Here is a 25,348-nt window from a genome sequence, read left to right on the forward strand (position 1 = left end):
GAGAAAGAAGTGTATATAAAGTTATGTGGGTACACAGAAGCCCAAGTGACCTCTTTATCCCTGGCTGGGCATTGGAGGGGATGGGGCTGGAAGTGCATTCTAGAACTTTACTAGCTAGCAAAGGGAGAGAAACTTAGGGCTCTATTGGAGGTGGGACGTTGAGGCAGTGGCAGGTGTCAACCTGCAAATGAGTTGTGCTGACCTTCATGGAAGGGAACATGGGCATTGAATTCAGCTGAGCCAAGATGCCAGATGACGGAGCAAGGCCCTTGTCAGCCAGTGACCCAGGTAATAAGAGGGCACTTGACAAGCAGCCTCCTGAACACTGTGTCACACAGCCATTCGTGGATCAGGACCTATTAAGTTGCCCAATGTGGTTCTTTTGTCATGATGTGCCACTCCAAGGACTATAAAACATTTCAATGTAGTGTCCAAATGTTATGTTTACTGCTTTATTTTACATATATAATTCCCCCTTGCACCTTTGTGTTTGTTTGCAAACCATAATCTTGGAAGGAGGGATTAGGAGCTAACTTAAAAAAAATTGCTGTGGAACCTGTTTGTCAGTCTGTTGAAGTTGAAGTCTGTGGACCCCTCAGAATAATGTTTGTAAATTAGTAAAATCAAATCCATAGGATAACAAAGGAAACCAGTTATACCAAAATACAGTTTTCAAAATGTTGCAAAAACGTAAATAATGCATATTCTTTATTGATGCACTAATAGCAAGATCCAGCAGCACAGGATCTGGAAGTTATCATGATTTTTAATTAGGGATGAGTGTAAATTATATTTCAAGATAACTGCAGCAACCATGATGTGAAATGAAAGTATCTATCCCTGTGATGGGAAATATATGAAATTCACAGGTGCTGCTAATATCCATGTGGTTCATTGCCTTTATATACAGTGGAAAGAAAGGTCAGCTTTCAGTGAGAGGACAGTAAAAATAAAGATATAATTTTCTTTCCATCCATGTTTAGACCCCCTGAATTCTATCCAGGAACCCCAGTTAAGAACCTCTGCTTTTAGATAAAAAGAAGGAATTGTGGAGATGACAACCCCCATTTGTATCAAGAAAATTCATAAATACCTAGGCTCCCCCCTTCTTTATTCTGATGGGGATGAGAAGGTAGACTATATTACAAATGAGTAAAAATTTAAAAATTATTCTGACTACCTGCAATATAGATTTTTTTCCTCCTTCCTAAAGAGAAGTGTGGAAATTTCTGTCATTCTCTAAATCTCCCTGTAAGGTGACCATTTTTTGGTACTGATTTTCAAAACTGACAAATGCTGGATCTGTTTATGGTACTTCCCCCCTGAGAATTCTCTAAGAATAGGCAAGAGAGGTAGACCCCAGATGAGGGTCTCTAGGATTTTTCTAGACCTTTGTCACAGTTTCTAATATGCATATGCTCACAGGTGCTCCCTCCCTCTCTCCCTCTCCCCATCTTCCCTCTTCCCTCTTCTTGCTCCCTCCCTGCCTTCCCCCTTAACTTTTAAAGTTAGGGGACTGATAGGTCCATTTGTCAGCAGCAAAGTTTGAGAATGCCTTTAAAAATAGATATGTTAGAGGGAATATGTTGAATAGAAAGGAGAAATCTTGTTTATGCTCAACAAATAACTTATATTTAGAATCTTCCTTCAGGTTTTCCTTTGAAATTCTGTATTCTCATCTCACTTGAATGACTCTGCATGGAGCATTTAAAAGTAGATCAAACAAAACTCTATAAATATGTCGAGTTCTTTTGGGCGTTTTTCCCAAGTCAGCCTTGCTGAAGCAGAGAAAAGCAAAGTACGTTATGGATGGAGTTTCTCCTCTGAACATCTAGACTGCCTCCCCAGGGAGATGGTGGCCTGGGCAGGGGGAGTCAGGCCAGGAACACAGGGACACTTTGGAGAAGTGTCCCCTGGGTATGTTCTGCTGTGGGTCAGGTCACAGATTAAGGGGCATGCTGAAAGGCCAAAACCAACCCCTGGGACCAACCTAAGGAAAGGGGGAAATAAGAAGGCCATTTATATACATCGCAGACTTTGTTTTTCAGTGTGGTTCCTTTGGCTGGTGAAAAGAATACTGGTTGAACTAGTATAAATAATTAACAAAGCTGCCTTTTAATATATTCATGAATGTAAAGATGAATGGAAAAAAGGGAGGGAGTCATGGGGCAGCAAGCCTTTCAGTAAAGTAGGTCTGTCCCCATCACTCCAATTTTATATGTGAAAAAACTGGCAAAGAGCCATGAAGTAGGCCACATGAGGTGGTCACAATGCCAGGTCCACTGGCTCATCTGAGGTCCAGGATTCTCTCTGTGTTACCATTGGGGACCACATGGCCATGAGCTGTACAGTCAGGGCGTGTGTGTCCTTTCACACAGCCAATTCACACCCCATTTTTATAACACAGTTGAGGTGGAGAACAATATGATTGGAGGAGTTCTTCATGCCCATGACACCAAAATTATAGATGTGGCTTCTAAGGAAACATCTGGTGACAGTGTTAACAATGAAAATATTCATATGCTGCTTCTCTTTGTGGAAACTCGGTTTATTGAATGGATGGCCCCTTTCTGTATTACGCTGGTAGTAGAAACTCGATTTTTTGGGTGATATGTTAATTGACTGACGTTAAGTTGGCTTTCAGTAGCTTCTTTAAACTGGACGTTAGGCTCTGAAGTTTCTTGGACTGGGGAAGAACTAGGTCAGGGATTTGTGTCCCTCCCTCTCTTTCTAAATATGTAGCACTTGGGCTCACCGATGGATTGAGAGTGAGCATTTGTCATAAAGTGGCATCCACATAACCATAATGAGGCATATGTGGGTGCTGGCAAATGAGTCACATTTGGGTTTTTTTGTTTTAATTTTTTAATTTATTGATTTGAGAAAGACAGACGGACAGACATCAGTTTGTTTTTCCACTTATTTATACATTCATTGGTTGATTCTTTTTTTTAATCCTCACCTGAGGAGATGCCCAGATAGAGGAAGGGAGGGAAGGGGAGAAGGAGGGAGGGGGGGAGGGAGGAGAGAGAGAAAAACATCCATGTGAGAGAAACATTGACTGGTTGCCTCTGCACACGTCCTGACCAGGGATCAAACCCTCAACCTGGGTATGTGGCCTGACCAGGAATTGAACCTGCCACCTTTTGGTGTACGGGATGACGCTCCAACCAACTGAGCCACTTGGTGAGGGCTCATTGGTTGATTCTTGTATTCCTGACCGGAGATCAAACCCGCAACCTTGGCGTATCAGGACGACACTCTAACCAACTGAGCTACTTGGCCAGGGCTCGCATTTTTGACCAAAGTTTGCACGAGAGAGTTGAAAGGTGTAAGAACTGAAGGGGTGGAGACAAGCATATGCATTGACACTCCGAGATAGTTGAAATACAGTGGGATGAGGGCAGTGCTAGAGAAAAACAGTGGTTGTTAGGGGAACCCAGAGAAAGGGCCCTTGTGGCCGAGCATGTGTGCATGTTTGAGTGAGTGAATGAGAGCGAGCTCTGATGTACACAGCTCCCCTCCATTGCCAGGGAGGGACATGGCTGCCTGGGCTGTGTGGTCTGAGGAGCCAGGCCAAGGAAAATGACCTTGGATTGGTAACTGAGAGAGTATTGTGGGGCTCCTTGGGGTTCTCTTACAGTGTGGAGCTTTTTCTGGGCTCCCACCTCCCACTGTCTTTATGGATCATCCATAACCAGTTCAGAGCTCCCTTGTCATTTAACCTGTGACAGTCACCTTTCTGACTGATTCAGTTGTTATTTATTTACTTGGAAAATAAGAACTAACTTTACTATTAATGTCATCGAAAAGTGATCGGAAGGATGTTTCATAATGTAAGATACTTCTCTTAAGAGGTGACTATGATGTTTTAAAAAATAGTGTGTTATGTGCCCTTGTAAAAACAAATTGATGTGCAGAAACATTTAAATGAGTCTCTCTTTTCACTCCCCAACCCCTTTTCTAAAAATACCACTGTTACATTGGGATGTACTATTTTCTGTGCTTAAACAAGTGTGTTTGGGCACATATACCCTTTCTCTCATTCACATAGTGGTATCAGGCCCTGAAATATTAGTTGAATGCTGAATGAATTCACTTATTCATTTATAAACATTTGTTGAATGCATACTCTGTGCTAGGTTCTGGGTGATCGGGAGTAAATAAGAGTCCATGGTGGAGGTTATGGAGGGAGGGTGTGTGTGTATGTTTACTATCTTGAGATTATATTGTACATATTATGTGACTTGGTCTTTGAACTTAATGTATTATAGACACCTTTTACACATCAGTACACATAGAGCTGCTTGTTCTATTTAATGGCTGTTTAGTTTCCCACATGATTTATGTAGCCCTTCTCTGTCGGTGGACATTCAGGATGTCTCCTGTGTAGATCTCTGTGCATTTATGCATTTGCTATTAGAAACAGTGCTGCCCTGAACAGTAATATGCATATACCTTTGCCTACTTAAAACAAGCCTTTTCTATCTTTTAAGAGGACTAAATTTAAAATCAAATATATATAATTTCTTGTTCAGATATATATGTTGTCTATATACCTCTTCAAGGAGGGTCAAGACTGGCTAGTAGACATCAACGAAATGCCAGGAGAGGAAAAAATGGAAAATGACATCTTTAAGCTCCCTTAAATTTAAGATAGTTGGAGGCAACTGAAATGCAGTGTCTCCACATCAACAGCCCTCCTGAAGGGGGCTTTAGGTTGGGTAGAACTGGCAAACAAGATTGAAACAGTGGTGTGCAGGAGTTGAGGCCTGGAAGAGCAGCAATCCAGGAGTTTGGCAGTTACCTATGATGGAAAGCCCTGGTGAAGACCTAAGGCTATGTTATGTAGTATTGCAGGAAACAGTTAAGTGCAGATTACAGAGAATTTGGGACAAGATATGAGCTAAATTGGTTTATCCAGCATTGAAGGCAGAGCTCTGAACTCAGGCCAAGGAGATACTGCCACTTACTAGCTCGGTAACCTCGGGTAAGTCACTGAGCCCCAATTTCTGTGTTTGCAAAATGGTTGCTCATTCTGGCTCCTTTATTTTTCTTTTGAACTCATGTAGTTCACAGGATGTGATAAGAGTGATGGGTATCAGAAGTGCTTTAGAGAAGATCCCAGTGCCAGAGGGAGTAACTGTTTTCTGCTTTGGGTCAGATCAGGTGGCCTTTACGACAGCAGCCTCTGGATACCTCCTGTAAGGGCTCTCTTTTCTTAATTCTGTGTGTTGGCAGTGTGCCTCATTGAACTTTATGCCACCTATTGAATAACCTTCTTAGCGGCTTTTTAAGAAATATTGACTAGCCTGGCAGAGTAAGTATGTCATTCTTCCTAATAGCAGACAGGGCTTTATAGAAGTCTGATGCAGAGATTTGGTTCTAGAGAAATTGGATTATTCTGTTCCAGGTCCAGAATCTGCTGTGTTAGTCTTTCCTTGAAGAATACAGTATATCACTCTGTATTTTGCCATGTTGGGTTAGATGCTATTTTTTACAGAGGGTTTTGTGAAGATTGAATTTATATATAACTGTAAGTTTTGTGACTTCAGCTCACACTAGGTCTTTACATGTTATTTTAAGTCAGTTTGGTCAGGACTTTGGTGACTTCTGTGGTTGTGAGTGTTGGGTTTCAGACATTTGTCATGTTTGTTTTGTATTCATATCTGTATCTGCAGAGTTTACTTTTAACATGACATCTAGCAAATAAAGCTCTTAAAGGTTTACAGTAGAACTTCATCTTAAGGGGTATATACAGGGGCAGGGGAGTCACTAGGTGAGGTTATGGGGGCCAAGATTGCTTCGTCATCTAGACTTTCTTAGCTAGAATGAGAACTCTGTATCCTTTATGATGCACAGTGCTTGATTGGTCTTCTGTTGTGTTGGAAGACATGGAATTATGGTGGAGTTCTTTACACTGGGGTACACTTCCTGACTTGCTGCCTGGGAAAAGCCAGTTGAGGTGGGCCCTCTGTTCATGGAAGAGCCAGGGCCTCCTTGGGCTGCTCTACTCTGCCTGCTGACAATGCAGTTAGCACCTGGGAATTGGCCTGAGCGCTCAGTGTTTGTTCTCATCAAGATCAGGCTGTTTTCGATTTTGTGCAAAGGGGTGGAGTGTATTCTTGTAGTAGCCAAAGATGTGATTAGACAAGATATTGATTCTGAACTTCTGCCCTCTTCCTTCTGTTCAACTCTGTTCTTCCTTAGTGAGGTTCAGGCAGAGAGAAATGGAACATAGAGAACTAGGCCACTGGCTTTTGAAAAATATTGATCAGTGAGCACATCAGATGTAGCAAAGACCTTTCTTTTGTGTGATATTCTGCTGCATGGGGCCCTTAATGTGGCCTGTGATCACTCCTGTAGGGATTTGCTTTCTCAGGGAAAAGATTAGAAAAGAAAAAGAATCCCTGTAGGCAGTGTCCAAAAATAATACAAGCATTTCTAAATGTTTCCTTGAAGTTGATGATCCCTTTGGTTTTCTAGGCCGTGTGGTGGCAGGAAGGAATGATATGAGGTAGTCAGCTTTAAGTGACAAACTTCTGAGCAATGCTGGTCTCAGTTTCTCTCTCCTAGTCACCTATGCCCCATTTGGGCCTCCACTGCTATTTGTCTCTCTGCCCCTGATCCCACCCACCCACCACACATACCACAGGCATATTCTTTCTCCCCACAATGCATGTCTGTGGTGTGGATAATTGTGTCTGTATTTGAACCAGCTATAAGTCAGGGAGGGCCTCCCAGTGGGGCCACACTGGGTGAGTGAGATGCTATAAACTAGAGTGCCTTCTGGTCAAGTGAAGTGTGGTCCTGGCTTTTATCTTGATTTGCCTGGGTTGGTTCTGTATAAGCAGACAGGGATCCTGCTAATGGGTCCCCTGGGAACAGAGAGAAGAGGACAGAAGTGGATTTGTTGAACCCCTGGGGGGCGTTTGAAATGGCACCAGGAGCAGCCTGAAATCTAATCAGCCTTTGCTTATCAGGCCTGAGTTCCAGCATGTTGAAAGGGTGATGATTAGTGAGAAAAAGGCCAAGATAGTTTATCTTTTCCTTTGCACATTGGGGAAAAATTTCCTCTGCCTTGCTAGCATTAGAAGCAGACCATTCTTTTTACTCTACCACATCACATCAGCTCTCATTAAAAATCAACAGAGCAAATATAAAGCCCCATCCATGGAAAACCATTTAAGGCAACACTGTGCTCCAGCGCTTTGGGGTGGGGTTTTTCCTTTTGCACCAACGAGTTGGTTTCTCATATCCATGCCTTTCTGACCCAGCAGCTTTTAAAAGACCAAGAAGCATTGCTCTGCTTTCTACTGCCTCTCTCTGAGAGACCAGGGCTGCTGTGCCTCTAGCCATGACCCAGAGAGCATATTTGAGACAAGTCAGCTTAATTTGCCTGCATGCCTAGGAAGCCTCTCCTTCAAATCTAATTTTAAGAGAAGTGCTGTATCTAAATATTTTGCTTTTCTCATTTAGGCGAGCGCCGGAGGCGCCGGTGCCAGGTGGCGTTCAGCTACCTGCCCCAGAATGATGATGAGCTGGAGCTGAAAGTTGGTGACATCATAGAGGTGGTAGGAGAGGTAAGTGTGCCAGGCAAGTGGGTGTGGTAGCCTCAGGCTGGTTGTCAGAACCCACCCATGACTGGTTGGTCTTGCTATGGTGTATGTTAAAACTCAAAGAGACCTTAAACGTCATCTAGTTGAAATTCTTAGAGGAAAAGGGTTCATAGAGAGGAATGACACCAAGCCTGCTGGGGGCAGATGTGGGACCACTTAAAACCATTGTCTTTCTAACACAGTGTGCTAGGTACCTCTGAAATTCCAACCCAATGCCTTCAATTGCTTTTCTCATCTGCTTCAATTGCTAGTAGCCTCTGGATATCCATAAGTGCTCCTGATCTAGAGATGTCTAGAGGATGGATTCAGTATTCATTGTGGGGGACACTGTGCATTCAGAAGGAAGGAAAAGAAGTGGTATTCATGGAAGACCTAGTGTGTGCCATGTATGACAAGGTTCTTCACACACTGGCTCGTTGGCTCATCACAACCACTTTCTTTTGTAGATGAGGAATGAGGCTCAGGAGACTCTACAAGAGGCAGGGCTGAGGGTTGACGCCAGGTCTACTTGGCTGGAGACCTTATACTTCCCACTGCACCACTGTCCCTTGTTTCCGATTGGACCTGGGTACTCGGAGACAGACTTGCTGGTGAAGTATCCCACCAGACCATGGCACAGGCTTCTTAGGCTCCACTCTCTTGGGCCTGGAAGGTCCTGGGCTTCAGACTTAGAGCCTGATTGCTCATTCTGATTCAATCGATGCATTTTACCTGTATATAGAAATACAGTTTTCCAATTGCTTTGGTTTCCTGAATACCATTGGACTTTACAGAAACCCATGATTACAAATAAAGCTAGAAGCCAAGGAGGAGATGAAATGAACTATGATGTGGGTAGGGCTGATGCTAGCAGCCAGATTTCCTGACTCACATACAAACATAAGGTGAGCATGTGTCAAAGCTTTATTTAACTTGATAATGAGGGGATCTGTAAGATGGCAAGGCTGGCTCAAAGATAATTGTGAAAGAGCAAAGTATTTATAATCACTGAAAGAGAAAATACTTGATTAAGATTGCTAAGTTAGATGCAAAACTATGTGGTGTCCTACAGGACAATAAAGCTATAACCTCTGAGGTCATTCTTTTTAGGGGAAAAATCACATCTCTGCTGGTCAAAATTTATCTTCATTATCATGTGACAAGAATCATTTACATTGCTTTCAGTTTTCTACCAGTTAACATCCTCACTAACAGAGTTATAAACTATCCTCATGAATAGTACATAGTGTGTCAAATAAGAAACGTGTCCCTGGAGAATTAGTTAATAGGGTTCCTCGTGTGGCACTGGGAAGATATGCAGGAATCCCTTTGCCTCTTTCCAAGGTTTGGATAATAATAATTTCTATTAATATGCCATTCATTCATCATTTTTTATCCCTGATGCCAAGGAGGACACATAGATTTGTTGAAAGTTGAATGAGTGAAAAATGGACAACAGAGTAGAACGTTTATGCCAGTGGTAGAAGGACAAATTTCTTAAGACTGAAACAATGGAAGAAACTCCAGAGGAAAAAACAAAGTGTGACTGATTTTTAAAAAGAGTTAAAATTTTGGTACGATTTGAAGTGCATTTAGCTAAACAAAGAGAACAACAAACAGGGAAAAAATTGCAATAAATTATGATGAAAAGTTGTTATATTTGTAGCATCTGAAAATATATTAAGAAGCTGTTATAACTGTGATAAGTGGAGATAAATCTGCCATAGACACAAATCCCCCACGGGGACATAAAAATCTTAACCATGAGAAAATGTTCCACCCTGCTATTAATTAAATAAATACAAATGAACACAATAATGAGTCCCTGCTTTTAAAAATTCTAAGAAAATATTTAGTGGTGAGACTGTTGGCAATGCTTAGAAGAAGTGGTGACTTTGTTTATATTTATGAAGCTATTTAGCAAGGTATGTCAAGAGCTATAAAAATCGGAATTAATACACTTTGACCCAGTAATCTCACTCCTAGGAATTTATCCACAGAAAATGGTTAACAGAAAAAAAAGTGGAACATGTTCATTGCAGCAGTACATGTGATAATGAAAAATAATCAAGAAAGTAAATAATTATGTGAATTGTTATATTATCCAGCCAGAAGATTGTGAAGCCATTAAGATGATAAACACAGAGGCCTTTAAATCTGTATTTATGACAATACTGTGCATTGTAATTACCTGTTATATTCTGCTAACCTGCTAGCTTTTTAACAACAGGGATCTGGTTTTTATCTACCTTTATATTCATGGTTCCTAGAATAGTGCCTAAAACCTAATACATACCTTAATAAAGGCTTGATGAATAAAGTAAATTAATAAATGGAAGTATGAAAAGATTTTTTTGCAAAATAAATGAACAGATTAGAAGACAAAATTGCACGTATGTGCAATGTAGCTCCTTGCACATGACCAAAGACTGAAAGGGAACAAGAATTGAAAATGGTTCTGTCATAGATGGTTTTTCTTTTAATGTTGTAATAATGTTTTATGAAGTACAAATCAAAATAAGGAAAATTATTAATACATTTCTGAGAAATATTGCACACTCTCACCTACCTGTTGGCTATAGGGAAAGCAAGCATGGATGGCTAAAGCAGAGTGATCGCAGGGCTGTTATTCTCCTTACCTGGATGACATAGTGCTTCACCAGCACCTACAATCCTAGCCTTCTTTCCACTTACTGCCAGTTCAATGCTAGACTTCATTCTGGGCTTTCTTCAAGTAGTAAATATGAAAAATAGCTGTGTAGCCTATGCTATTTATATAAAACAAAACATAAAGGTTGGCCTTTTAATCCATATTTTAAAAAATTATATAATCAAAAATTAACTTCCCTGTTCCAATTTACTTGTAATATTGTGGATTTGGGGCCATTCTCACTGTATAATATAAAAGCTGCACTTTTCTCTTATAAAGGATGTTGTATAAATGCCAATGGGTAGCTATTTCTAATTCCACTGAAAACTAAAAACAAAATAAACAAAAGCCCTCTCAGGGACTAATTGAGGCAAGACAATAGCAATAGCTTTGCAATAGTATAGAATCAATCAATCAATTGGTCAATAAAAATATAACATTGTGTATGTGTATATCTATACATATTATATGTTATATTCTTATTGATTGGTTAATAGATTAATTCTACTGTATTGCAAAGCTATACACACACAACTGCACATGCTGTGAAAAAACTGGAGTATAAAAACCTAAAGTCCTACAGTCCGCCACCCCTAATCTCTGTTGCCTTGTTCACACCTAATTTGGCAGTTTTTTAACCTTCAGATCACTACCATTATCCCTTCACACCACTGTTTCTCTTCACACATATTTTTGAGGTATTTAACCAAATTGTGGGCTAGTAGTAAGAGCAGCGGGCTTAAGCGCGTTTGAGTAGACACAACCCTGACTCTCATGGGGCAGAAGTCGACCACCAGCCTTCAGTGCTTAGCCTGGATGGGCCTCTGCAGGGTGGCTTAGAGAAGGAATGCAGAGCGCATGGCAGTCCAGGGATAAGTGGAGTTGGCAAGGGGAAATTGTTTAAGAAAGCACTCATCATGCTTCTGCCTCCTGACTAGAGAGCAGTGAGTAATTCTGCTCTCATCATTAGATTCATCATTGTGAACCTGAAGGAACTGGGTTGCCAATTCAAAAGGAAAAACAGCAGGCTGAATTCCTGGGTAGATATTTTCAAAGAGATCATTGTAAATACACATTTGTGTCATTTTGTCCAGAGTGGGTAAGACTGATAAATGCAGGTGAAGTTCAGATTATAAGAACAGAGATGGCATGTGGAAAAGGTTACCAGGAGAAATAGCATTTGAGAGCCTCTTGAGTTTCAAAACTGGCTTGTTGGTCTATTTTTTGCAAAAGGTTGTTGAAGCCTCTTTGTTTTCCTGTCTTTCCTATCTAGAGCCTAGGAAATGAGCCTCTCTTCTTTTTGTGTTGGATGTTGAGAGATTCTTGCTTTTATTTATTCTTTGTGGTATTTCTCAGTGCTTCCTAGTCAGGCTGGCTAGAGACCAGTGGCTTCACTTTAAGACTTAAAGCCTAACCTGGCCTTGTAGTTTGCAAAGAAGTAACTTGTACTTCCCAGAAACTTACAAGTCTTCCTTCTTATGCTCATAGCAAGAGATTTGGTTCCCTTATCTAAAGCTAAATAAGCTGTTGAAATCCTTCAAAACTTTAACTCATCAGATAGCCTCTATCAGTTTGGATGGGTAGTTATGATATTGTGATTTATAATAAATATATATTTGGTCTTTGCCCGGTGGTTCTGGCACAGAGCCCCTAAAATACTTGGAATTTCCTAAGCGAAGAGAGTGATCAAAGTGTCTTTTGTTATGTTAATGAGAATCACCTAAAGGATGAGGGCGGGTTGCCCCTGGAACCAATCATATGATTAGACAGTTGGAACTTTCAGTCAGGGAGGGTAAGATATACACAGCTAAGAATGTAACTAATAACCCAAGATGTTATTAGAGTACATGAGGCATTAGCAAATGAGAGAGCGATTTTAAAACAAAAGTTCTTAGTGAGGGTGAAGAAGATGCTTCCCAGAATAGGTGACATTTCAACAGGGCATGTGGAAGGTGAGAAGTACTTGGATGAATTCAGCAAGCACAGGCTGCATTTCGTAAGGTGCTGGGCTAGTCTATAGGAAGAACAGGGTGTTAGTACAGCCTTGCTCTGAGATTGGGTATGACCTATGAACCTCCGGGGGCAGGTATGGAGCATAGGAAACAGGAGCTGGCAGATGCAATCAAATTCGGTTGAAATAAAAGTTATAGTGTTGCCTATATTGAACTTTTAAAGGAATACCCCATTTAATGGTTTTACATATGGCTTTTCTAAGATCATCACATCCCCACAGACAGTTTTCTCACCTAGAAATAGTGACTGGACAAAATCTGAGGATTTTGATTCATCAGAAAGTTTATCTTGCTGGCTTGATTTTGTATTTGCTCACATTTTCTAGTTGGAATGATAATAAGGCCTTAGCATAGAGTCCTTTAGGAATTTGGGGACCTGTAGTCTAGCTTGTAGCAGTTTTAAAAGACAGGACTTTCAAGCTTTGCTGAAGGATGTTTGTAAAAACCCAACCAGAAGCCCTTTCCACTATGAGGAAAATCATGGATGTTGCTCTGTCTCATTGGGCAAAGTTTGCTTAAGTCTTAAATAGAAATTGTATGTTTTCTTAAGTCATTTCCCTTTATATTACTCTACACATTTCTTTTTTGAGCTGCCCCTCTCATGCATAATAGGCTTATTCTCAGAAGAATGAAAGCAGGGAAGAGAAATCAACATCCTGTGTGTATGGAATGTTTGAGTCCTGCCAGAAAGAGGTAATCAGACAATGAACTACACAGGATTTAGGGAGAAATATTGGCCCAGACATTTAGGACCTAGATAATACTTGTTTATATTTGGCACAACCAGCTTTCCATGTCCTCAAATCAACAAGGATGGTTATTTAAAGCAACTAAAATGGAAAATAATGTAGGTGTTTATGCCTTTAGGAAGTGGTTCCCTTAATTTTTTTTTTTTTTTTTACTAATTCCACTAATAGAAAAATATGTTCTCTAGAGACAGTTTGTGGGCTTTTTCAGCAATATTCCAAAGGTAAACTGTGTTTTAGCACATTTATATGAGTTCTAGAGAAGGCAAAATCAGTCATAGGTTATAGAAATCAGATTAGTGGTTGCTTGGAGGTGGATTGACTGGAATGGGACAAGGGAATTTTCTGGAGTGATGGAAATGCTCTGTATGTTGATAGAGGTATGGGTTACACAGGTGTATGCATTTGTGAAAACTGATTGAATTGCACTGTTAAGATCTGTGCATTTGTATGAATTAAACCTCAATTAAAAAAAATACTTTAAAGAACTATCTTAATATTTCTCTAGTATTTTTTTTTAATCCTCAGCCAGCCATAGCTGGCTGGGTTGGTCACAGAGGGACATTGGGGGCTGGGGGGGCTTTTCTCAGCCTAGAGCCAAGGCTTGCAGAAGACTCTTGATGAATGTGTGTTGATATACGCCCCCTTTCATCACTTTCCTTGGGGCAGAAATTGTAAGTCCTTGGTAACATCCATAATTTCTACTTCATTACAAAGGGACACATTTCTTTCTCTCTTTTAAATATAGAAACATAAACATAAGTAAGCTTTTTTTTTCTAAGCAGGTCTCTGTATGTTCATTTCTTTGTGGCAGAAGCTTCTCAATCAATCTGTCCTGAGGTGCTAGGACAGTGTAGGATAGGTGTTCATTAAATATTGGTGGAATTGGGTGGGATACACAGACCTAGATTTGGCTCTACCTAATTAAGAACAGTGGCCAACATAGTCAGGATCTCTTGTTCCCCTTTGCTTCTCACAGGAAGGAAAAATCCTTTTGTGAAGGAATCAGGACTTTGTAGGCCCCTAAGGAGGATTTCTCCCAATGATTTCTCCGCTTTTCATTCATTCATGTATTCATTCATTCATTCACTCATTCATTCATTCATTCAGTGTGCAAGGCACTATGCTTTACTCTTTGAATGAATGAATGAATAAATTAATATAATCACTCTGCTTCAGTGTCCTCATCTTTATACAGGAAGTTGAACTAGAATATCGCTGAAGAGGGATAGTGTGAGGGTGAGGATCATTTTTCTCGTATCTCCAGCCTGAATCTCACAGCTGAAGCAGCAAGCTACAGGAAGAAACAGTACTGAATAGCTCTCATTGGTACTGGGGCCAGAGCCCCCATGCCCATGGCGCCTGCAATGGGAAGTGTACCCACCAGGGAATGAGCAATGTTTTTATTGTCTGCCTCTCCACTCACTGTGTGGCTAATGATAGATGTCTGCTGTTTCCCTGTTGGCCACTCCTCTCAGACTGTGCAGTGACAGTGATACAGGCATCTGGGAGTGTGGTAAGGTGAAGACACCCCTGTTTTCCCAGCAGTCAGCCTACCGATCCCATATGTCAGGAGCACTTCCTTCAGGGATCTTGGGTTGCAGCTGCTTATTACTGGGAACAGGAACATTTTAGATTGTCAAAATGAAGCAAATAGAATTAGCCCAGCTGCCCTGTGCTGTCCGGAGTTATTCCAGGGACTGCTCATTTGTGGTCCATGCCCTTGGATTTTTCCTCCTGTCCTGTGATTACAGGAGAAAGAAGGTCATTTTATTTTTCCTTATTCAGGACAAGCACAAAGGACCACATGCTACAAATCCTGTGACTATTTATATTCAGGCTTATGGTGAATCTTTCTAACCATCCTAATCGTATAAAAAGCTCCTTGAAAGAATAGTACATATCAGTTGACCTGGCATAGAAACATGGAATGATTTCAACTAAAATGCTGTTAAATACCATGATTTGGTATTGAATAATCATTGGGACCATTGTGCATGGATGCTGTTGTTTGGATTCTTTCCAGAAGATTCTGTGATCATGCAGATATAATCACCACTCTGCAAGTCTGTATTCCATGAGTTCCGATGTACTGTTAGTGGCTCCATCACAAAATCTTGGGATGACTTATTTCTTTACTGTTTTCTTGTTTGTCCAGTTAATTGGCCACAAAAGACCAGTTATACCTCAAAGGGCCTTCAAACCCACACCTGTCTTCTCCATTCTCACCACTTCCCCACATCCAGCCTTCACTCCCCTACCCAGATGACTGCAGTCTGGCTGCCCTTCCTACCTCCCTTCACCTCGTTTCAGTTCATCTCAGGGTAATCTAGAACCCTTCAGAAATCTACAGGGAGTCCTTCTCCCTTCTGATTGAGGTCTTAGCTTGGGGATTCTTAACTTTTTTTGTTAGACTGTCTAGTTAGTTTAGGTAGTCTGGGAAGCCATTCTTATTTTTTGAATAATGGTTTTAAATGTGTGAAGTAAAACATATAAAATTGTAAAGAGAACCATTTATATTGAAGTAGCTATCAAACTATTTTCAAAGCAAATTTTGATATAGTAATCTACTTGGGATTCCTTATTATATGTAGTAAGTAATTCCTCATTAATGCATTAAATAACAAAGGTCTCCCAGTAGGTGTGATAACTACCACCACTTCCAAGTAGCAATGAGTGCAAACGATATGTTGAGAAACTCATAGCATCTATGATGTGACATGAGAACATCCATGATGTGTTTGGTGAAGAGTCACAGGTCCTTCTAGTGTTACTGTGCTGTGTTACCTACCTTTGTAATAAAAGGAAATGCCAAATTTCAGTTTGAGGTTAGTGAAAATAATTCTTTCCACTTGCGTTTATGGCCCCCAGGTTAAACCCTCCTTCCTGAGTCTGAATCTCAAGGCTCTGGGGAGTCTGCTTTCTGTTTCCCCATTAGAGTGTAAGTTTTGGGTCCTTCAGCTGCGCCTGTGTGGGCTCTGCACTCTGCACCATACAGATGGGAGAGGAAACTGAGAAGTGCCACGTCTAACCTGATCCCTGTGTCTCTGTCCTTCTGTTTATATCTGCGCAGGTAGAAGAAGGATGGTGGGAAGGTGTTCTCAATGGAAAGACTGGAATGTTTCCTTCCAATTTCATCAAGGAGCTGTCAGGGGAGTCAGACGACCTCAGCATTTCCCAGGATGAGCAGCTCTCCAAGTCAAGTAAGGATGCCCCTCCTCACCATGCAGGAAAGGGATAGGGACACCAATGGGTGCTGCTTCTGCCTCCCCTCTGCTCTGTAGCCTATGCCAAGCAGCTGTGACAAAAGCTCATGAGTATATTTTGGTTATGCTGCCTTAACACATGTGATTTAGTAGGTTTATCATTGTACAGGTGTGACACGTACACCTTTACATGTGTGCAGATGCACACTCTGTACGTCTCTGGATAGGTGAGGTCAACCTTCATGCCATGGTAATACTCCCTCACGGGTGGCCCATGTTGCTGTGCCTTCATATACTTCTAAAGTGTCACTCACTGCAAATTGATAATTATTTGTAAATGAAGCAAATGAGATTGCTGTATTTCTCAGCATCCCTTGAAGAACTTGGAGAAGAATGGCACAAACATACACAAATCGTTGGTGGTGAGAACTACTGTGTTCAGAATGAGTGCATGCCAGTTCCCTTAAAAGTATGACAAGACAGCTGAGAGCCTAGCCCCACGTTGGGTGAGCATGCATGTCCCTCTGCGATGGTGAGAACGAATGCCAGATCTTTCTTTCTCCAGGGCCTGAAGCTCTCCTCCCTCCAGCTTCTCTGCTGCCCTTTCCAGCTCACGGAGCAAAAGGTCAGGACCGGGAAGCTTTGTTCTCCCAGTCGCTAACCCAACTTCCTGCGTGGGCGTCTGTGTATCTCTTATGCCGTCTTGAGCCAAGGTCATGGGCATGAATGTTTTAAGAGGCTTGACTGTGTCATAGTGGTGAGGCGCTACCTGGTGTTGTAGACTTCCCTTCCTGATAAGAAGAGGACAGCTACATCCTGTCAAAATAATTCTTAAACAGCTTCCTTTTCCACTTGGAAAAATCTGACTTGAGTGGTGTTCTCAAGTTAGTTGTGTTTCTCTTATTTAACCAGTGGCATGATTGGACAAGTTCCCAATTTGGAGGTAAAGCCATTTCCAGAGAAGTGTTCAGGCAACCTCCTTCACTTGGTGTCTCAGCAGCTCATCATCCATAGAATCTGCAGTGCTGCCTGGCTGGCTTAGCTACATACACCCTTTCCCTCTACTTCCAAATCCTGGGACCCCCCCCCCACCCCTGAACCCCATTTCTATCCTAGGATCTATGGTAGGAAGAACAGGAAGTGAATTTGGAGAAAATAAAGCATCTTGGAGCTCCTGCTGCCTTCTCTGGCTTGGGGAGAGGGGGTTCTCTGCTAACATGGCCTAACTGATGAGTATGGTCAGGAGAGCAGAAAGTTTCCTTGATCCCATGATAGTGGGAGTTGCTATAGCTCCCAAATTACACGTTAGAATTCTAACTGCCTGGTGCTTCCTTTTGTATACTGGAATAGTATTGTACCTGGTAGTTGGGTCCTATAGTAACAATTCTATACCTCAGGGATATAGATTGAATGGGCTTTTTTGGAGGGAGGGCCAGTTTGGGTCATTATACCACTATTTCCATGGGGAAGTGCATTATGAGTTCCAATAGCAATAATGTATATAAACCACCTCACTCATCGAAGGCCCTCCATAAATGGTCACTCTCATTGTTAATCATGATAAACTCTTGGGACATAACCAGTTAGTATTTTGAGGCTGCTTACACTCGATTGGTACCATGTTCACTGAAGCATTGTCTGCATTTGGAAATCACTTCAGGATTTCCCTACTGATGCAGAAAAGATCTGGGGAAGTGTTGGACAGCCATTTTGGGACAACTCTGACCTCTTAGTGTCCTGCCGTGGTAACTATGCTCTCAGAGCTGGAAGGCCAGAGAAGTAATGCTTCTTGTATTTTTGGAACTATTGAAACAAACTCTCCTCTTGCTCCAGGTCAATAATATGGACATTTAACCCTTCTCAGTGCAAAGCATACAGTGCTGAGATTCCTGTGGCAGGTAGGAGGTTAGGCAGCTGAATGGGAAGGTCTCCCCAAACACGTAGCCTTCCTTCACATGCTTGCAAGGGACTGCTTCTCTTGTAGAGACTGCCTTCCCTAACACTCATTCAGTTAAAAGCCTTACGTTTCAGGACTAGGAGAGCCCAATAGTTTCAGCAGCCACATTTAGTTACCCTGGAATCTATCCTTTGTGAATGGAATGGGTTTTGAGGTCCTGAAGAGGCATGGTCTTCTAAGAAAGATGGATGCTTCTGGTAAGAACTACATGGCTTTTATAACCTTCCTGTATATACAGTTAAGGAGAAGAGAACCCATCTATCCATCTCTCTGTCTGTCTATATCTATTCATCATCCTTCCTTCTCTCTTCCTTCCTTTCCTCCTTTCCTCCTTTTCTTCTATTCATTCAACCTTTTTTTTTTTTTTTTTTTGAGCCCTGTTGTTATCAAGATACTGTATAAGGCACTTAAAATATTTAGAGACAAAGCAGACAGAGTCCCCGCCTTCACTCAGCTCACATTGCAGAAAAGGGGTGCACAAATCAGCAGAAGTTCAAGAAAGTGCCCCAGGTGCTCTGCTAGCTGGGTGTCTGAGGAACAGTGGGATACAAAGGCCGAGAAGCCAGTCCCATGGGGATGTGGGGATGATGATGGTCACAAAGGGCTTCACAGAAAAGCAGATGTGGTAATAATGTCCCTGTGGCTTGCTAAATTGAAACAGTCTTCTGAAAGAGAAAGAAATAGCATCTCTCAGTGTTCCAACAGGGTTTTCAGTAGCCGTTTACTCTCTGATGTTGAAATTTATATAATCACATCAGGTCACATGCAGAAATTACACATACCGGTAGGATTTGTCTAAGTGGAACCTCTGATTTTAGAATGAATCTTCTTATTCCCTACCCTCAGAGAATGGTGTTAGAAGTTTTGATGTGGTTTACTTAAAAAAAACTTTTGAAATATTTATAGATTCACAAGAAGTTACCAAAAAACTGTTCAGGGAGATCCTGTGTGCCCTTCACCCAGTTTTCCCCAGGGATAACATCCTGTATAACTATAATAATATATATTTACTTTTAATATAGAACTGAGAAAGATAAATGTAGTTAATGCCCAAAATACATCTAGCTTTTTACTGTGGTATAAGCTAAACTGTACTTAATCAAGGTCTTTGTTAGAGTAGCCCACTTAATACTCTTCATAAATTATAGTTACTTTTCACAGAGATTGCTTAATATATGCCTCTGGGAGTAAGTTAAACTCCTAATGTTAGTACAACTTTTATAATTTTTAGAGATCCTAGTGGCATATAAAAATCCTCTTAATTTAAATGCTAGCAGACATTAGGGTGGGGTTTTTAAGACAGATAAAATCTTTATCTTGATACATATGAGGAAAACTTTGTGTACAATATATCCTTATATTTCTCTTTCACACACACACATGCACACTCCTGTATGTGCACATACTTATTTGGTATTTGTACTCTTCACATGTCTACTTCCAGAAAGTATTTGAGGATAGTTATTCGGTTGAATTTTGCCAACCAATGGATGAATACAATAAAAGAAACATTGCATTAGATTTAAGAGGAAGTGTCCCAAGACAGCTTGACATGATAGGTGTTCACTAAATGCTTGCTGAAACCTTTCTTACTCTGAGGAGAGGCATTTTTATCTTTGAATGACAGGTGCAAATTGCTTGAGCTTGCTTTTCTTTTACCCTGATATATTTATATTATGGTGGTTGGTTATGAAAAATCTCTAAAATTTAGATCTTTGTTCAGAGTAATCTAATCTATCAAGGAAAGCATTACAGCAATTGTATTGGTTAATATGTTGTTTTAAACATTTTATCTTGATAAGAAAATTCGTTGTTATGTAGTAGCAGAAACTTTTTGCTACATAATTAAATTTGAAAACATCTTTACCTTTCATAGAACTTATAGAATCTTAATGGTACTTTTAAAAAATATTTTTATAAATTTTTTTGTTTAAGTCTCCTTCTATCACCTTTTGTGCCTTCCTGACAGCCACTATTATGGTGATCTATGCTGTAGCCAGTTTCTCCTTGATATATCCAGTCAGTCCAGCCCACACTCCTGTTCATGGAGCAGTATTTACAGCTTCAGTGTTCCATTTCTGACCCTGTTGGAGGGAAGCAGGGGGAGGGCTTGTGGGACAGTGTTTATAAAGTCTCCAGTAATGTACAGTAATTCTAGGCCTTCACCTTCACTCACTGACTCACCCAGAGCAACTTCCAGTCCTGCAAGCTCCAAGCTTCATGTTAAGTGCCCTATACAGGTATCTACTTTTTATCTTTTATACAATATTTTTGCTGTACCTTTTCTGTGTTTAGATATGTTTAGTTACACAAATACTTGCCATTGTATTACAATTGCCTATGGTATTTAGTACAGTAATAGGCTGTATAGGTTTGTAGCCTAGGAGCAATAGGCTATACCATATAGCCTAGGTGTATAGTAGGCTTTATCTCCATTTGTGTAAATGCATGCACTCTATGATGTTCACACAATGACAAAATCACCTAACAACGCATTTCCCAGAACGTATCCCTGTCATTAAATGACACATAACTGTATTTCAATATGTATCAATAAAAGGGTGTCTTAAAAACTTATCACACCAAAAAATAATGGCAGTTTCTTCAATGTAATTAAATATACAATCAGTGTTTACTTCCCCCTAATAGTCTTCTATTTTTAATACAGTTTGTTAGATTGAATATGCATCCAAAGAAGATACATACATTGTGATTTGTTGATATGTCTCAAGTCTCTTTGAATCTAGTTTCCTTCTCCATATCTCTTTTTTTCCTTTGTCCATTAGTTTCCCACTGTCTGCCTTTGCTGATTTTATCTCTGATATCTCATTTACTCTATATTCCTATAAATTGATAATTAGATCTAGGGGCTTTATTAAATTCAGGATATATATATATTTCAAAACTGCTTCATAGGTGGTAATGTATAGTCTTTCTAGAAGCTCATAATGTCTGGCTATCTTTCTTTTTGAATGTTAACAGCCACTAATGGTTATCACCCAGATCTATTTACTCATTAGGGCTTGCAAAATGGTGCCAACAAGAAATTTTTTGAAAGAATGAAATGGGTTCCCATGTAACAGATCAATAGTGGAAAAAAATTGAGTAAATTAGGTTTTAAAAAAATAAAACACCCAAGTGGTTGCAATAATAGTGCAGGCAGAATCTTATGTTAGGAAAGGAAAGGAATTTAGAGATCATTTAGCCTGCTGTCAGATGAGAACACTAAAGCCCAATGAAATTAAGTCCTTGGTGTGGCCTGGCTTATGAATAATGACACAATTATATGCAGACCTTCCACACACATTGATATTGCCTCCATTATGGCATGTAGTTCACCCTCTCACTAAACATAGACAAATTTCAAATCTCAGTATAGTTTAGCTTATTTCTTCTTTTTGTCACAGATCATGATTAATTACCTTTTTAGTTACAATTTTGCACATGGTAATATCGACTAAATAATATGAAATAGAACTAATTATAAGTTATATTGATATTATATTATTATATCAAATTATAATCAGAGAATATCCTTAATCTATAAGATTTGTTTAAACTTAGAGGCAAAGAAATCCAGGTATGACTATTGTTTAGTTTCAATTTCATACATATTTTGATTCACATTTAAGATATAAATGTGTCTTTTCTGTTTCTAACATGTTTTTATATTATTTAATTTCTTAGATTCTAAAATAATTGTCATAAAACTGAAAAGTATTTGTTAGCTTCCTTCCTTCCTTCCTTCCTTCCTTCCTTCCTTCCTTCCTTCCTTCCTTCCTTCCTTCCTTCCTTCCTTCCTTCCTTCCTTCCCTCCCTCCCTCCCTCCCTCCCTCCCTCCCTCCCTCCCTCCCTCCCTTCCTCCCTTCCTCCCTTCCTTTCCAAAAACCACCCTTTAGCTATAGAAACATTTTCAGTTATTTTCCATAATTTTCAGAGGGGAAAAAGTTTGCATTTTCTTTCTATAACCATCAATAGCCATGAGATTTCAGTTTGAATTGACTTTCTTATTTTCCTTAATTCTTTAGTTTTGAATTTTAGGTTTTGATACTTTAGTGACTTGTCAAGCTAAGACAGAGATGGAGATGGCCTTTTAAAGCTTAGGATAAACCACTCCCAAAATATACAAATACTGTATTTCATTAACTGTAAAAACAGATTGCTCAGTGCCCCTTGCCTATAAAAAGTAAAGCCAGGCTGACAACCCCCACTCCGTTGTATCCCTGGACACTTTTTCTTTTTAATATTAGATAATATTTGTTTTGTGTATGATGTTCTATTAGCAGTGAGGAGCAATTAGTAAATTGCTAAAAAAGTTTAGGCAAAATTAGATGCTAGCACAAGCATATGATTTTGTGTTGAAAATTTAAGATTTCTTTTACAGTGTTTGCTGCCTTCAAGTGCTAATATTTAATAGTGGCTGAAGGGTGTTTCTCCCAGTAAAATAAATAGCGCTTACATTCATGAACTTCCCAGTTGCTCACCTCTTTTGCTCTTTAGATCAAATGTATATGTCCTCATCTACCCCTAGCCCAGGCTCCATCTTCAATGGCCTTACTTCCAGTGCATAGGGAACTGTGCAGAAATGCTTGGCCATTCAGAGACATCAGGGCCATGGTATACCCCTGTGATTCTCAGATTTGGTGCTGAGGAAGAACACAGGGAGACTGTTGTAAATGGAAGAACTTTATTGAGATACTGATTTCTTTTTCTTATACTTACTTTTTCTCACGTTGAAAGGACTATTACTGTCCAGTTTTGGAAGCCATAACTCACAAAATATCTCTATTCCTTAGGAGTAATTTTGCCTTAATGACTGAAATTAAGCAGAATAAAAATTTGCCCATATAAAAACTAGCCACTGTTACTTGCTCTGCTTTTGTCATCAAAGTCCTCAAAAGCTCCAAGTCTACCAAGAACATTTGAAACACTTTATTGTTTCTTTGGATTATTCTTAAAAAGCCAGTGATTTGAATTTCTAAGTTTTTGCCTTAATTGGATGGAACACATCTGTCTAAAAGGGCAGATTTCAAAACAGGGGGGTACTACCATGCCTATAGGGCACGGAAATTAGAAATACCTAATTCACTTAAGTTGTTGGTCTGATCTTTCACAATCCCTTCATGTATTAGGGGTACTATGGCCCAGAAGCAGACACTATGGTTCCTATTGTGAGTTCTCATTTTATTAATGAGTGTTTCTAAGAAGTGAGACAAGTTGCTCTCTCCCATCTCAGTTCTACTTTCTCTGTAAGTGTAGCCTGCCTTTTTATCCCTCAGACTTATTTATAAAGCTGTATTATTGGCTTCCGGTCGATATTTAGCTCACAAACCGTAATAGAACTAATTTCTTGGGTAATTTAGAGTAATGCATTTATTAATAGAGTTTGCCTTTAGCAAATCAAGTTACCTGCTGGTGGTATTCTCTGTGGGGCATACGAACACGCATGTGTGTGTGTGTATACTCAAAGCAGAGCTGTGTGTTTGTGTTCTATGTACTTGCTCATGGTTCTACAGAGATTTGGGTTTTAGCCATGTGTCCTGTCTTATGCTATTGATAACCTCTATTTGTAACAACAAAAAAGAGATAATTTGACATTTGACACTGTGTCCTCATGCTTGAGTACAGTCTCATGACTGATATGGCAAAACCTCAATTAAGATGTTTCAAGAAATAGGGTTTTCTGAAGTTCTTGGTGCTAAGCAGAAAACCCCTTATATTGACATGGATGCCGCTAATGGTTTCAAACCTCATTGGTAAAATGCCCCCTCTAGTATATTAGTACATTTTCTTGCTTAAAGGTACTGCGGATGATAAATATCTTTAAAAGAGAATTTCATGCGTTGTTTAGAATCTTGCAGTCATGAATATCAGTTTGTATCATACAGGGCCCTAGGGGTAGAAGATAAAGGATGATGGGCCTGAATCTATATTATGCTTGGGCCATATTCTCCAAAGAGAAGATTGTGCTGTACAATTGAGTTAATTAAGGAATCCAATTAATTGGATTCCTTCTGGTTAATTGAGGTTTGCCTATTCTTGAATGATAATGTTGAAATGGCTTCCAGGTTTAAATTGAGCATAATCTACATGCTGGTCATGTGCAGAGGCAAGCCCCAGTTCTGGAAGCTCGTGATTGCGCATCGTGGTTGCATGGGGACTTTGGGCTCATTCTGTAACATTCTGAAATTCTGCCTAATGGTCTCTAATTAATTTTGCGGATGAAGCTCTTGCAGTGGATTCATTGAAGGCAAGTTCAGTTAAAAATTCTTCCTCTTCCTTCTTTTGCCATCATTTGCTCCCCCTTCCCTCCTCTCTTGTTTTTCTCTCCCCTTCTCTTCTCTCATTCACTGTCAGGAAAGACTACCTTTGAAGGGACAATTCTGTACCGAGCTGCACCCGGAAAGACGGAGGGCCACAGACGCTATTACAGTGAGTGACCTTAACAGCAGGAGACAATTGTAAAGATAAGATCTGGGTACTTGTGTTTTTTGATGCAGCTGTACTTTTTCAAGCTGCTTGTGCTTCTGCCAAGTGTCTGTGAATTTCTGGTCCAAGGACATGGACTTATTTGTCTAAGATAAGTGCCGTCTCCTTGGTGTGTGCTACAAGAGCTTTTCCACCACCAGCCCCTGACGCTTTCTTGTTTGCTTTGTGCCTCTATCATGTGTGTGACATGGGTGCATGAACCATGCGTGCAGAGGAGGGATCGGTAGCACTTGTCATGGCATATGTATTTGTACCAATATCTCGGGACCTCTGGGGTGGTGTAAGATGGCTTCCCATGGAGATGTCAACCTCTTATGGTTATTGCTTTTTCAGAGTGGATCATTGGAAACTAATAAACCATTTCTTCATTTTGTGGTTTAAAGAAAAAATACTTGGCATGAAAGTCCATGCCAGAAATGCTGTTTCGCTTTGCTCATTCAGCCAATCACCACACGGCAGACTTCTTTTGACCGAAACAATGTGTAGCCTTTTGTGTTGTGAAATAAAACTGTCAAAAGTTGAGAGGAAGGCGATGAATGTGATTAATGAATGACTCTTGTGAAGCCCTTAGGACAGTTCCTGCCACATAGTAAGCACTATACATGTGAATTAAAAAGAAAACAAAATAGCCCATGGGTCTGAATTGATCAATGCTGGAATATTTAGGTAAATTACAAAAAAGTGGACAGT

At 40.2% G+C, this 25,348-nt stretch overlaps 1 protein-coding gene across 7 annotated transcripts in view; it reads left to right on the forward strand.

The window, feature by feature from the left end:
* The window catches only part of SH3KBP1 (SH3 domain containing kinase binding protein 1), a 309,900-nt gene that overhangs the window by 141,603 nt on the left and 142,949 nt on the right, over nucleotides 1-25,348 (forward strand). For 3 of the 7 annotated variants that reach the window (XM_081126121.1, XM_081126124.1, XM_081126123.1), the window contains 2 exons: nucleotides 7,480-7,583; nucleotides 16,080-16,209. In XM_081126121.1, coding sequence (XP_080982247.1) covers nucleotides 7,480-7,583; nucleotides 16,080-16,209 — 234 coding nt within the window. Of the gene's footprint in view, nucleotides 1-7,479; nucleotides 7,584-16,079; nucleotides 16,210-16,777; nucleotides 16,838-24,526; nucleotides 24,602-25,348 lie in introns of all 7 variants that reach the window. The other 4 variants (XM_081126120.1, XM_081126118.1, XM_081126119.1 and 1 more) reach the window with 2 other exon arrangements.

This window comes from Miniopterus schreibersii (genome assembly GCF_964146895.1).
Source record: "Miniopterus schreibersii genome assembly, chromosome: X".
NCBI classification, from domain to species: Eukaryota; Metazoa; Chordata; class Mammalia; order Chiroptera; family Miniopteridae; genus Miniopterus; species Miniopterus schreibersii.